At 40.5% G+C, this 15,605-nt stretch overlaps 2 protein-coding genes and 1 long non-coding RNA gene across 3 annotated transcripts in view; all 3 read left to right on the top strand.

The window, feature by feature from the left end:
* The window catches only part of LOC307145675 (LITAF domain-containing protein-like), a 64,740-nt gene that overhangs the window by 16,026 nt on the left and 33,109 nt on the right, over nucleotides 1–15,605 (top strand). The window lies entirely within an intron of this gene.
* On the top strand, nucleotides 4,206–4,939 carry LOC307145688. The gene is made up of 2 exons (XR_013818989.1): nucleotides 4,206–4,341; nucleotides 4,408–4,939. It is a non-coding gene; the product is annotated as an uncharacterized lncRNA (long non-coding RNA).
* On the top strand, nucleotides 13,798–15,166 carry LOC307154752 (LITAF domain-containing protein-like; the record flags this gene model as incomplete). The annotated part of the gene is made up of 4 exons (XM_079864841.1): nucleotides 13,798–13,855; nucleotides 14,590–14,664; nucleotides 14,810–14,945; nucleotides 15,028–15,166. 4 exons carry the CDS (start codon nucleotides 13,798–13,800, stop codon nucleotides 15,131–15,133), a joined length of 375 nt encoding a protein of 124 aa, XP_079720967.1. The 3' UTR covers nucleotides 15,134–15,166.

Here is a 15,605-nt window from a genome sequence, read left to right as displayed (position 1 = left end):
CTAAATAGTAAGAGCATTCAGCTCCATAATTTATTCATGCCACAATGCATGCTAAACACCCAGAACATTTGATTGTCACCATTTTTTAGATTCATATGCTGATTCTTGATGTCTGAATGTTGCAGTACCTCTAAACGATTTATGCACTAGATGGTTTTAAGAATTCTTCAAAATAACTGATTACCAAATCATCGCTGGATATCGTGTTGTGAGATCACATAAATACTATAATCAACAAATATAAAATTAAAAGACCCATAAAATCAAAGATTAGAGACATGATGAGATCAGAGAAAGTCCATGATGATTACGGATTCATCACAACAGCCAAAAACACCTGAGGATCTTTCTCTTGGCTTTTTCTCACTATAACAAATATGCTTTATAAACTCACTGTCACAGCAGCCAAAGAAAAGCTACTGTTTAGTTGGGGGCCTTAAGCACATTTTTGCGCAAATTCATCTAAAAGTGGCAAATTTGGCACAGATGTAGCTCATGTCATACTCAAATGATTTAGCTAGGGCGACCGGAGCCAGCGACCCTTGGGACCAAGATGGACCATATTGCATTTGGCCGCTGCCCGAAAAGGGTTCTGGCAATAACTTTTGAACCACATGAGTTACAAATACAAACTTGATATCTTTTTCAGCTTAATTGATCATGGGAAACACATAGGAATGTTAATATTTATGACCCGGTGCATCTGGACCCCTTATTCCTCCAATTCCAATATGGCCACTGTCCAAAAAAGCAGTTTTGACTGTGGTATGGGGCCTTACACCCCATTGTTTGCGCAAATTCATCTACAAGCACCAAATTTGGCACAGATGTAGCTGAGGGCATACTGAAATGATTTAGCCAGGGCGCCCGAGCCAGTGATCCCTGAGACCAAGATGGCGGCCAAATCCAATATGGCCGCCGCCTGAAAGGGATTCGGCAATAGCTTTAGAGCCAGATGAGATACAAATACAAACTTGATGTCTATTTTACCTTTTTTGACCATGGGAAACCCATAGAAATACTTACATTTATGATTGGGTATATCAGGACCCCCCAAATTCCCTAAATTTAATATGGCCAATGTCCGAAAAAGGGTTTTGGCTACAAATTTTGAACCAAATGCACTACAAATGAGGATGTGGTGTCTACTTTATGTTTATTGACCACAGGAAGTCCATTTATATTTATATATACATTTATATTTATATTTATGCTTGTGTAAGTCTGGAACCTGTATTCTTTTCAAGACTGTGGTTGAAAATCCTTTTTTTACCACAACTTTGAAGGTTATTCTCAATGTTGATTCATTTCCTTATAAAAGTGAAATGCTTTCAGTGTCCCACAGGTACCACTGGGGGTAGGGGGTTGTATGGTTGGGGTAGCACCTCAAGAGGAAAAAGCTCGTCACACTCCTCTCGAGGGGTGGCTTATCCTCTATTGGTCCCCACCTACGCCCAGCTCTCACCTATGGGTCCTAGAAGCTGCTTGCATGCGGCAGCGCCCACCCCCTGGGCAACGGCTTTGCCGGGCCGGCTGAACTAGGTGAGGGTAGCCGACGGGTTTTAAACCCCCGGTGAGACAGGGATATGCCTGCCCTAGCATGTGAAGACAGCTCCGGTGGACTAGGCGTAGGAGATCTATCTAACTAGGGATCCATCGGCCAGGAAGGCGGCACTGCAAGGGTCTTGTGGAGACCTTAGGGTGTGTCCAGGCACTCAAGAGGTCACGGTCATCCACGGTTATCCCTCATGGATAGAGAGAGCACCATGAGACCAGAGAGGAGAACGGCCCTTGATGCAAGAGAACTGGCACGCTACCGCATTGACATCGCTGCCTTAACTGAAACTCGACTTGCAGGAGAAGGATCAGTTGCAGAACTCAAAGGTGGCTATACTTTCTTCTGGAGAAGCAAAGAAGCAGACGAAGACCGAATATACGGAACTGGCTTTGCAATCAGAACTAACCTCTTGCGCCAAATCCCGGACCTTCCGGTTTGCATCAGTGAGCGAATGATCAAACTTTGTTTTCCTCTCAACCACAACCATCACTATCATTTGTGCCTATGCGCACCTACCCTGACAAGTTGTGATCACACAAAGGACAGCTTTTACAGCCTTTTGGACAGTCATGTGAAAGCCACTCCCATAAATGACAAGTTACTCCTGCTGGAAGACTTCAACGCCAGAATTGGCAATGATCACATGATCTGGAAGGGAGTACTTGGTCAGCATGGCATAGGTAAAATGAACTAAGGCTTTAATTTAAGGAATTAAGGCTACTGAGTATGTGTGCAGAGAACAACCTCACAGTCACCAACACTCTCTTTAGGCAAGCGGATAAATACAAAACAACATGGATGCACCCAAGAGCCAAGCAATGGCATATGATAGACTATGCTATCTGTCGTAAGAGAGACACCCGTGATGTAAAAATCACAAAGGGTATGCGTGGAGCAGAATGTTGGACGGATCACCGTTTGGTCAGGACCATCCTGTCACTCCACATTGTACCCACATACCGCAACAAGCCGAAAGCCATTAGACAAACCTTTGATGTTGCAAAGTTAAGGCAAACAAGGCAACGCAAAGAGTTTGCTGACCATCTGGATGAGCAATTTAGCTCCCTTGGCCCTTTGACTTTTTTTTAATTATTCCTATTTCTTTTATTATTTTAATTTCTTCTATGTAAAGCACTTTGAATTGCCATTGTGTATGAAATGTGCTATATAAATAAACTTGCCTTGCCTTGCCTTGCCTTGCCTTGCCTTGCCTTGCCTTGCCTTTGACGGGAAGCACAACTGAAAAGTGGAACCAGTTCAAAATATTAGTGTCAGAATCAGCAGATTCAACTCTTGGAAAAATGAAACGTACCCACCAGGACTGGTTTGATGAGAGCGATGAGATCATTGGCAACCTCCTGGAAGAGAAGAGGAAAGCCTACATTGAGTGGCAAAATTACATCTCATCCACCTCTAAGGGTGATCGTTTCCGGCATCTCCAGAGACAAGCACAGACTATGCTGCGCAACATGCAAAATGAATGGTGGGTGAGAAAGGCTGAAGAGGTCCAGAGATATGCCGATACTAACAACTCTAAGATGTTTTTTAGTGCCATCAAACAAGTATATGGACCAGCTAAACCTGGTACCACGCCTGCCTACCACTCCTGTCTGCAGATGGTCTTACATTGCTGAGAGACAAGAACAGCATCAACATAAGATGGAGAGAACAATTTAGCAATCTGCTAAATAGACCCTCCACTGTTGATCCTGATGCCTTGAACCAGATCCCCCAAAGAACTATAGTCCAAGCTCTTGATCTCCCACCAACAATGGATGAGGTCATAAAGGCCATCAAGCAAACCAGCCCAGGTAAAGCCTCTGGAATGGATGGAATCCCAGCAGAGATATTTAAGTCTGCTGGTCCAGTGGCCCTTGAGGCCTTCCATGCCCTCCTTACCAGCATATGAATAGAAGAGGACATGCCAAAAGACTTCAAAGATGCCACAGTTGTCTCCCTTTTCAAGAACAAGGGTAGCAGAGCTGACTGTGGCAATTACCGGGGTATTTCTCTTCTGTCAATTGCCGGGAAGATCTTGGCTAGGGTAATTCTCAATCGCCTAATCTCCAACATAGCAGGGGTCAACCTACCAGAGTCTCAGTGTGGATTCCGCCCAGGTCGTAGCACTACTGACATGATCTTCACAGTTAGGCAGGTACAGGAAAAATGCATTGAGCAGAACATGGACCTCTACAGTGTCTTTTTTATAGATTTGACCAAGGCGTTTGACACGGTCAATAGAGAGGCCCTCTGGATGATTCTGGCAAGGCTTGGATGCCCAGACAGGTTCGTGAACCTAATCAAACTGTTTCATGATGACATGACTGGCCAGGTACTCTCCGGCGGTGAAACATCAGAACCGTTCAGCATTGCCAATGGCGTAAAACAAGGCTGTGTCCTGGCTCCTGTCCTCTTTAACCTCTTCTTTACATGTGTGCTGAACCATGCAGTCAGAGACCTTGAACATGGGGTATTTTTGAGGTACAGGTTGGACGGATCGCTCTTCAATCTTCAACGCCTGAACGCCAGGACAAAAACAGTGGAGAGGAAAATACTTGAAGCACTCTTTGCCGATGACTGTGCTCTCATGGCGCACACAGAGCCTGATCTCCAGTGCATTGTCAACAAGTTTGCGGAAGCCTCCCGTCTCTTTGGTCTGACCATCAGCCTGGGCAAGACAGAGGTCTTGTTACAACGAGCCCCCGTATCCAATGCCCTTCCTCCCTCTATCACCATCGATGGGACAGAACTGAAGACAGTCGAAGACTTCAAGTACCTGGGTAGTGTTATCTCCTGCGATGGAGCAATAGACAAGGAGATCAGTGCTCGTATATGCAAAGCAAGTCAAGCCCTTGGCCGCCTGAAAATACGTGTATTGAACCAGCACAACATCAGACTAATCACAAAAGTAAAACTGTACAAGGCTATTGTTCTCACCGGTCTCCTGTATGGATGTGAAACATGGACCTTGTACAGAAGACATCTAAAACAGCTGGAACAGTTCCACATACACAGTCTAAGGTCACTTCTTTGCATCTGCTGGCAAGACTGCAAAACAAACCTCGAGTTCCTGGACAGAGCCGAGACAACCAGCATCGAAGGCATGATATTGAAATCTCAGCTTCGATGGACAGGGCATGTCATCCGCATGGATGACAGCAGATTGCCAAAACAGCTCCTATATGGAGAGCTTTGCTCAGGCAAACGCAAGCAAGGTAGACCACGCAAAAGGTTCAAAGACTGTGTAAAGTCCAACATGACACTTGCTGGGATTGCCCCAAAAGAGCTAGAGCACCGTGCACAAGACAGAACTGGCTGGGGTACACTCTCAAGGCAGGCACAATGCACCTTTGAGGTGAGACGCCGCAAACACATCACTGCGGCCCGGGCAAGGAGGAAGATTGTTGCATCTGCACCTGCTGAACTAGGACAGTTCCCATGCCCCTACTGTGAACGGCTGTGCCGTTCAAGGATTGGACTCTACAGCCACCTACGAGTCCACAATAGATGAGTTGTGCAAAGTATCGTCATAATCGTTATCGATGGACTACCAAGACCACAGGTGAATACATTTCAAAGTGTAATAAATAGAAGAAAGAATAAGACACAATTATTATTTCAAGCAATAACATAAAAAAACAACAGTGAATTATCATTCTCATGGTCTCTCTCAAATGAATTATCATTGTAAGCCCACGCTCAATCAGCCCAATGTAGGCATCCGACCAGCAGTGCTCTTTTGATGTGCTGAATCAGTGCAGCTTGGGTGGGAGGCAGGTTCTCGAGAGACTTGGTACCAATGAAGAAAAGTTGCAGGAATGGTTGTAAACAGATGAAGACCAAGAGCGTCTCGCCCACTCAGGATGTTTCTTATCAATTGAAATGATAAGAATGCATGCATAGTTAGAAACCTGTATAAAGATGTTACATATGGCAGGAGTTTTCAAAGTGTGGGGCGCGCCTCCCCAAAGGGGCACCAGAGCATGCCAAATAATTATAGCCAAATAATTGGTTTAAATGAATACATTTAAAAAAGTAAAATTGTTATTATTTTGAAACTGCAGGTCTTGATGCCCAGTTCTGATTTATGTTTATCAGATTTTTTTGACTGTCCGTTTTATGTTCTTTCAGCTGTAGCCTAACCCATATCTGATTCATGTGTTTACACTTGCCATACTATCTGAAACATCGCGCATGCTTAAAAGGTTAAATTGTCTTGCACAGATGGACGAACGCGAAATATGCTCTCTATATGCCAAACATCACCTTGATTTTGAGGTGGAGGAGGACGAAAAGTTCCATCATTGCAGCCTATGCATATGCTTCAGTTATTGTGTGCGAGAGAGATCTCAGGAAAGGTGGGAGCATATTGTGTTTAAATATTGGCTTTAACGAGGAGCAGTGGGTCCGAAATTTTAGGATGAGCAAGCCAACCTTTGATATGTTGTGTCAACGTTTGTCCAACATTCCTCTCCTACAACGACACGACGTTGCGTCGGGCCATCCATTCCTTTGCAGATGCGCGTCGGGGTTTCTCTCGTCATTAAACTCCGGAGACGTTGCCTAATGCCTTAGAAAATCCAAAATATCCGAATGCATGCGTTTTTAATGCAATAATTTTTCCTGTCATAGAAACACATCTGATCTGTGTCACGTATGAGCAAAAAAATAGGAATTGGGTCACATTTCACTGACATTGTAAATGAGGCCTAACTGCCCTTTTCAGCTCTTTTCATGTCAACACAAACAATGATAAAAGGCTTGAGTTAAGATCCTGACATTGCTATGTGTGTGTGTGGGTTTATTTATTTACTTTATTTATTTTTATTTTTTTGGGGAGGGGGGGGGGGCCTTTGGGTAAGTTGTGTCAAAAGGGAGACCCACTGTCTTAGACTTTAAAAACAACTGACATATGGCTTACATTGCAGTAATATTATAATAATACAACTTACATTGTAATAATACATATGAATTACATTGCAGGAATGTTTATGTAGGTCTTGCAGGAAAGTACACTGGTAACCCTTGCTGTAAAAAAAGGCCAATTTCTGACAATATCATACCATTTTCCATTAAAACTATTCCGTAGAAAACAAAAATAGCCTACAGGAATATACTGTAAATTAACAGTGCTCAGAGGCTGTTTTCCCAATCACACCCTATACCCTCATTCACTATTCCCTACATTAGTTCACTAATATAGTCCAATTGACAGAGTGAATGAAAAGAAGTGAGTGAATTGAGACACTGATGAACACCTGATAAGCAGAATCACTGAAGGACAGAGAAACAAGAACAGAAAAAAGAGAAACACAAGAACTACAACTGACTTCCAGCAACACTGAGTGTGAAACCAGTTTACAAACCAGTTTACGATTTATTTTATACATGTACAAAAGTTATTGTTGAGAATTAACAGTTATTTAGTTGTTGATGTTTTATTGAATATAATAAAGGTAGTCACCATGATGGAGATCAGTATTTGGTTTAGTTGGGCTCGTGACTTTTTATAAATTTCTCTCTGGCTGTTTTAACAGTGAGTTTATGAAACACATTTGTTATGGCAAGAAAAAGTCAAGAGGAAGATGATCAGATGTTTTTGGCTGTTGTGATGATACGGTGATCATCCTGAACATGTCTGATTCACTCTTCTCTTTTTATAAGCTTTGAATTTATGGGTATTTAATATTTGTTAATCATATGTCTGTGAATCTACAACACGAATTCCAGCAATGTTTCGGTTAACATTTATTGTGAAAGATATTGAAATAATATAGTGCATTAATACACTTCAAACTCCTGCTTGATTTAGACACAGACAGGCATCAACAATCAGCACATGAATCTCAACAATGGTGACAATCAAAAGTTTCAAGTCGCAGTGCATGCTGGGTTCCAGGATAGTATAAAACTCCCAGCATGCACTGCAGTATGAATAAAAAAAATATTGCCACCATTGTTGAGAGACATGTGCTGATTTTTTATATCTCTGTGTTTCTTGCAAGACAGTGTAGCTCTGTTTCTTTGGTTGTGCATGATCTGTTAAAAAAAAATCATCATTGTAAGTGTAAGTCATCTATAGTTTCACAGTGGTAGTAATGTAACACTTTTGATACAGAATTAAACTCTGAATGAGATTAGTGAATGAACAGGCTAAAGGAGAATTTTTGTCATCATGATCAATTTAACAAACTGCATACACAAAAGGTGTGAATGCACAAGTGTGGTTTGCAAAAACAAGCAAGAGAAAAACTGATGTTAAAAAGTCAAGAGTCCAGAACCCAACTAAAGCAAACACTGATCTCTATAATGGTAACTTCAAACCAAACATTTTCAATTAAGCATCTCAATAACAACTTCTGTAGATGTATGACAGAAATAAAGTCATACTGGTTCATAATAAGTGTAATAATGTGTAATGGCTGGAAGTCAGTTGTAGTTCTTGTGTTTCTCTATTTCCTGTTCGTGTGTTCCTCTTTCCTTCAGTGATTCTGCTTGTTAACATCAGGTGTTCATCACTAATGCTCAACATTCACTTACATATTCCCTTAATTATCTCACTGCAACACTGTCTCAATGATACTTTTACTCTTTGTAGTGTGGATTTTCCTGTGGGGTTGAAAGAGTTAACAGTGTAAAATAAAAAGACACACCCACAAAATGTATTTTAACAGTAATAAACTGTAAGTTATAAAACAGGTATATACTGGAAACACTGTTGCCAGTAGTTTACTGTAAAATAAAAAATTTTGGGTCACCATTGTGCTGAAGAGTAGAGCCTGTGCTTCAGGAGAAGATCTACAAACATTGATGATATGCAGCATGTTGCTTTAATTAATAGATGATGTAATCTCTTTCTTTACAATTTTTTTTTTTTTTTTTTTGTGGTTTCAAATGAAAGTTCACAGTAATAGTGTGCTCACATTATTTGTGCATTACGAATGTTAGGTAATACATTTAAATGACAGTTGGTCAATTTAAGGCAGTCGGTTTCTGCAAGTGAAATTAGTTAACTCGAGTTTTCATTTAGTGCATTTTTACAGTAACATACTGTAGATTACAGTAAAGAACTGTACAATTAACAGTAAATTACTGGCAACAGTGTTGCCAGTATTTTACTTGATCAATTTTAGTTCAACCTAATGCATTTGTTTAAATGTAGCTAAAATCAGTTGTGTGCAACCACTTACGATAAAAAAAAATTAGTAAATTCAACAAATCATTTTTTTCAGTGTGGTTACTTACACGAGGAAGGAAGTTGGTAGGAAAGGAAGTAGTTGGCTAAACACTGTTGTTGGTCATCTTCATCTTTCACCGTTGTTGTCCATCGTGCTCACAAGCATGTAGTAGCACTAAACAGCTGCTCCACCACAGTCCATACAGTCAACTAGTGTTCTCATTATTTGCTCAATATTGCTCAAATCTATGCTGGAATTCTGACTCTCCCTCATATATGCCTTCCCTACATTCTAAATTAGAAAATTGGTGGGAATATTTGGAAAGTATGAATTATAAGGTAGTTGCTTTCTTGAAAATGCAAATGTAGGATCTAAACATAGACAATCATAAATGTAAGCATTCCCGTGTGTTGGTCATGGTAAAAAAATTAAATAGACATTACGTTTTCATCTGTAGCTTACTTGGTTCAAAAGTTGTAGTCAAAACCCTTTTTCAGACAGTAGCCAGATTGGATTTGGGGACTTTGAGGGTCCACATATACCAAATCATAAATATAAATATTTTTTTGCATTTCCCATAGCCAGAAAACACTTTACATTGATATATGTAAATACGCCCTGGCTAATTACACCCTGGCTAAATCATTTCAGTATGCCCTCAGCTGCATCTGTGCCAAATTTGGTGCTTGTAGATAAATTGGCGCAAACAATGGGGTGTAAGGCCCCATACTACAGTCAAAACTGCTTTTTTGGACAGCGGTCATAATGGAATTGGAGGATTAAAGGTCCCATGACATGCTACTTTTTGTAAGCTTTAATATAGGCCTTAGTGGTCCCTAGTACTGTATCTGAAATCTATTTCCAAAAATTCAGCCTTGGTGCAGAATTATAGCCACTACAAGCCAGTCCCAGAATGAGCTTCCTTCAGACGGGCCGTTTCGGTGTCTGTAGCTTTAAATGCTTATGAGGAGGAGAAAGGCGGGGCAAGGTGGAGGGTGGGTGTGGCCTTGACCATCTTGCGGCAACGGTACCATGCATGTTTACGTTGGATATATTGCAATGGCACGAAGACACGCAGTCGTTCAAGCGTTTCAGTTTGACAGTAAGGGTTCAAATCTTTCCATGGCAGGGGCAGCTGCCACCGGCGCCAGTTACTCGACCTGTCACCGCTATACGCGCCTGTCACTCGACCCGTCACGGCTATACGCGGCTGTCCAGCGACCTGTCACCGCTATACGCGCCTGTCCCGCGACCGTCACGGCTATACGCGGCTGTCCAGCGACCTGTCACTGCTATACGCGCCTGTCACTCGACCCGTCACGGCTATACGCGGCTGTCCAGCGACCCGTCACCGCTATACGCGCCTGTCCCGCGACCGTCACGGCTATACGCGGCTGTCCAGCGACCTGTCACCGCTATACGCGCCTGTCACTCGACCCGTCACCGCTATACGCGGCTGTCCAGCGACCCGTCACGGCTATACGCACCTGTCCCGCGACCCGTCACGGCTATACGCGCCTGTCCCGCGACCCGGAAGGAACTAAAAAAAGGCTTCGGTGTTCATTTGTACATCCAATTATTGAGCAATTATTATGCTTCGCTCGCTCAAAAGCCATGATATCTCTCGTGAACAAACTAAAATCGCGCGCACGCGTCCCTACTTCCTAGCTCTTTTTCTCATTATTATATTCTAAGAAATATTCTCTGGGCTGGCAAATCAGAGAAAGGGGAGGTAACATTTCTCCTTATAACGTCATAAGGAGGAGATTCAAGATCAGCCTGATTGAGCTTCCATTTTCTCAAAGGCAGAGAAAGATAGCAAAAGCTCGATTTACACCGATTCAAATTTCTAGAAACTTGGGGACCATATACAGGCTACTCATATTAATGTTAAAAAACCTCAGAAAGTGAAAATTTCATGTCATGGGACCTTTAAGGGGTCCAGATATACTGGGTCATAAATATAAACATTTCTATGCGTTTCCCATGATCAATTAAGCTGAAAAAGACATCAAGTTTGTATTTGTAGCTCATGTGGTTCAAAAGTTATGGTCGGAACCCTTTTCGAGCAACGTCCATATTGGATTTGGCCGCCATCTTGGCCCCGAGGGTCGCTGGCTCCGGCGTCCTAGCTAAATCATTTCAGAATGACCTGAGCTACATCTGTGCCAAATTTGCCGCTTTTAGATGAATTTGCACGAAATTACCTATTTATGTGCTTAAGGCCCCCAAGTAGTTATAAAGTCAAGAGTCAGCGAGCACAATATGCATCTGTATAGAATAGTATGTTAGAGGTTTATGATCATATTATTTTTAATTCCCAGGGGTCCAGCCGCCGCAGAATGTCAGTGTTTCTCAACAGGTGAAAAAAAAGGAGAAACAAAAAGGTCATTTTAAAAGTTTTTCTCATGCAAAACTTTTATTTTGAAAGCTGTTGACACGTCTGTCGTGGGAAAGTTTTTACTGTATCGCTTTGTTTCTAACTAACGACGGCATCCCGTATCAATTAATAAGTCATGAAATTACCAAAAAAAGTACAGATAAATTACGTAACTGGTTTGTCATGTGATCGCTGGGGAGGATTTGCATGCAGGTACAATGTTCATTCTATTCATCAGGAGCAGTTTCCATATGTTGTAGGCCTATTAACGGTTCATTAGTATAGCGTATTTACCATGGTTACTGTAGTACACTGCATGAAAATCCAGACTAGTAAACTCCTGTAGGCTATACACCACTGATTTCTTGAAGTATCCACAAACACTCCTCATCAGATACGTCAAAATTACATCGACGCTTCGACGTCAAAATTACGTCAACGTCATATTTTTTGCGTCGGCGCTTATTTATTTTTTTATTTTTGCACCATTCCCGGAGGTACAGCTCGCCACACACACACCGCCCACCGTGTTATTCTGTCATGTTTTCTCCCTTTCTATCCAAACCGCGGCAAACGCCAGTCTCCTTTCTCTGCAGAATGTGATAAATCCGCTCAACCAATCACAGCACATTCCACGCATTGTAACGGCGGCGCTTTGAATACACCCGGCATCCTAGTTTTCCTTATCTACTAATCGTTAGATTAGTCGACTAATCGATAAAATAATCGCCCGACTAATCGTTTAATTAATAAGCGTTTACCCCAGCCCTAGTATCTGTTGGTGTGTTTGAAATGACTCCTCGAGAAGGGGTGTGTGTGTGTGTGTGTGTGTGTGTGTGTCTCATTTATGGGAGACCAGGGCTGTTTGACACTTCTTCTTTTTTTCTTCTTTTTTTACATAAAATATTTTTCAAGGGAGATAATAGTTTGAAAGTATGAGTGTTTATTTATGAGTAGTTTACAATTATTAATATATACTGGAAATCTCAATTCATCTGGAATGTTCTCACATACCACACAGAAGTTCTACAGCATTCCAAAACATGTGTCGTCCTTTAGAAGAGAAAAAATAACAGAAAATTACATGACATACTTTTTTTGTCGTTGCGATACAAGTGTTGCAACACAAAGCGCAGACTTTTGAAGAGGGTTAGGAACTGTATTTTGGCTGATATAAGGGGTGGAGCTGAATCACATTAATCTTTCCAGCAGTGAAGTATACCTTAATTTCCTGGTCTCCTTCATCTATTCAGTATATTGGTCTTTAGGCTTGGTGATCAAGAGGAATAATGTCGTTTCAAACCTGTATGACTTTCTTCTGTTGAACTTAAAACATATTTTGAGAAATGTCTCATTGTTTTGTTTTGTTTGTATTTTTTGTCCATACAATGGAAGTCAATGGTCACTGAAACGGTTAGGTTAAAGGATTAGCTCACCTCAAAATGAACATTTCCTAATAGTTTACTCAACCCAATGCCATCCAAGATGTCCATGTCTTTCTTTCTTCAGTGGAAAAGAAATTAATTTTTTTGAGGAAAATATTTCAGGATTTTTCTCCACACAATGGACTTCAATGGCAACCAGAATGATGAAGTTGAAATGAATGCCGTTTCAAAGGGCTCTGCACGATCCCAGCTGAGGAATGGGGTCTTATCTAGCGGAACGATCGGCCATTTTCTAAAAAAAAATAAAAATGTATATACTTTGCTGGTCTGTGACGCGTCACGCATTGCATCATCCACATGACACATTCTTGTAAAGGTCACGCATCATGTCATCTATCTAAGTTATTTGTCTGTGTACTCCGGTTCAAAAAAGTAGGGAAGGGCGAAAAATTCCATCTCATTTTCTCTTCCAACTTCAAAATGTCCGACATTATTTTCTTCTTTTTTTTGTGACCTTTCCAACGTGATGACGTAATACGTGACGCATCGCAGACCAGCACAAGACGAACAATTGTGGTTAAAAAGTATATAAATGTACACATTTTTTTTTAAATTACCGATCGTTTTGCTAGATAAGACCCTTATTTCCTGACTGGGATCGTGCAGAGCCCTTTGAAATGGCATTGATTTCAACATTCTGGTTGCCATTGAAATCCTGAAATGTTTTCCTCAAAAAAACGTAATTTATTTTCCACTGAAGAAAGAAAGACGTGAACATCTTGGATGGCATTGGGGTGAGTAAATTATCAGGAAATTTTCATTTTGAGCTGAACTAATCCTTTAACAATATTCTTTAAAACATCTTTTATGTTCAACTTAAGAAAGAAACTCATAGGTTTGGAAAAACATGAGGGTGTGTAAATGATGACAGAATTTTCATTTTTGGGTCGACAAACCCTTTAATATTAATTTTTACTGGTACAGATAAAAAGTCATAATTATGAGGTCAAAATTATAAAATTTCGTTTTGCAATTTGTTTACAGACATTTCTAATTCTAAATAGACTTTTTATCTCATAATTGTGACCTTTAAATTATGATTTAACAATAATTATAATAAACAATAATTAAGATGTATGATTTTTTTTTTATGTGGCGGAAATGGGCTTCCATAAATATGACCTCAAAACACAATAAAAATAAATAATGATCAAATGCAGATTAATAGAGAACTTGGAGAAAAGGCCTTTTCAATTCTGACTTATAAACCTCATGTTGTGCCGCCATTTGTAAATCATGGCTTTCTGTTTTCCAGCTCAAATGGCCGTTAACCCATCAGTCCAGCCTTCAATTGGTGAGTGTTGATGTCTTGTGATTCGAGACTCTCTGTTTAAAGGGGTCATGACATGGATTATTTTATTAATTTAGAATATTCCATGAGGTTCACTTTTAATGTTAATTAAGTTTTTTGCACAAGAAACAAATAGGCTTTATATATATATATATACAGAATCATTTACAGACAAACCATTATGAAATCATTTGCTTAGTTTGTGATGCAGAAACTGAACGAGCCTCCAGTGTAGACAGCGTCAGTGATTATGATGGATTCTTTTTGCTTTTGACGAGAATCTCACATCCGTTGTAAGCAAATGTCAGCTGTTAAGAGACTGAACGCCAGTGGGCGGGGCATTCTGATGCAAAGATTTATAACTATTCGTCAATATCTTGCTTTAGAGGCAGTCATATGCAAATGTATTTTCCCATCTGGCGTCACAGATCCCTTATAATGAGGAGAATGTTTAACGCTATGATGGAGGTTTTATGCAGGATGTTTTAATGATACAAAGACCTCTTATATGTCAAAAGATCAAGGCAAATTTGATTTCTCATGTCACGACCCCTTTAAATGACAACCAGAACGCTTTAATATAAGACTATAACATGAATAAAAACTGTTTACGGGCTAAAATGTCCTTATCTCAAGGATTTTTTAAAGCTTTTAAAACAGTCAACAACACATAAAGGGCGCATCAGAAGCCAGATTGGTTCTGTAGGTTTTCATCATGAGCTTTTTTTCTCTTTCAGCTCCAGTGGTTATTTACAACCAACAGCCCGCCATGCCCAACATCAATCAGGTGGTCCAGTGTGCGCCTCCCCCGGGTGAGCAGAAAAGCTCTAGTTTAATAAGGCTCTGCTTCAGTCAAACACTAGAAGGTTCATGCATGATGCATCTGAATAGAATAGTATGTTAGAGGTTTATGATCATATTAAATGTATTTCATCAATATGATCTCTTTATGTATAGTGATAGTGTTTCCACGTCCGACTGAAGCTCCTGGGCAGATGAGATGTCCTTTCTGCCAGCAGCAGATCGTCACACAGACGACATACACATGTGGAACGATGGCGTGGTTAATCTGTGGTGTTCTTGCCATCTTTGGGTAAGGAACTATTCCCAGCTAACGAGGAAGACTTTAAGAACTTTAGGAACGTGCTAATTCTCCTCTGTTTTTTTCTGTGCAGGATCTGGCCATGTTGTTTGATTCCTTTCTGTGTGAATGGCTGCAAGGACGTAAAGCATCACTGTCCAAGCTGTCAAAGCCTCGTCCATGTGTACAGACGCATGTAGCTGGTTCTGAAGCAAAGAAAACTTTTCAGCATCATCTGGACATTACTGGACCTCCTAAATCAAAGACCATGTCATGAAAAGACTCATATGGGTTTCTTTTTCCTTCTTTATGCAAATGAAGGAAAATGAAACCCATATGGTCTCGTCACATCATGTTGTTTTTTTTCTTTGAATTAGGAAGTCCAGTTGTATATACTGATTCTCCATATGATTTATGTCTTTCTTGTTTTTCTTATTCTGTTTGAATAATAAATTATTCTGTATGATAATGTTATGTAATCAAACAGATCAAACTTTTTTTCCCCAACAATCAAAAAAAAAAACAAAAAAAACAAACAAGATTTGTTGTATTAGATTATGACAGGGTATTTCGGATCGAATTTATACAATATTAGACAACACAAAGGTTTTTATATTATTTGGCTTTTTTTATTTGACTGCAACTATTCTCAGTAAAGACAATTAACATTCA

This window comes from Squalius cephalus (assembly GCF_949319135.1).
Source record: "Squalius cephalus genome assembly, chromosome: 2".
Classification (NCBI taxonomy): domain Eukaryota; kingdom Metazoa; phylum Chordata; class Actinopteri; order Cypriniformes; family Leuciscidae; genus Squalius; species Squalius cephalus.
The sequence above is the reverse complement of the archived record's forward strand: the minus strand, read 5'-3'. Positions and strand labels throughout refer to the sequence as shown.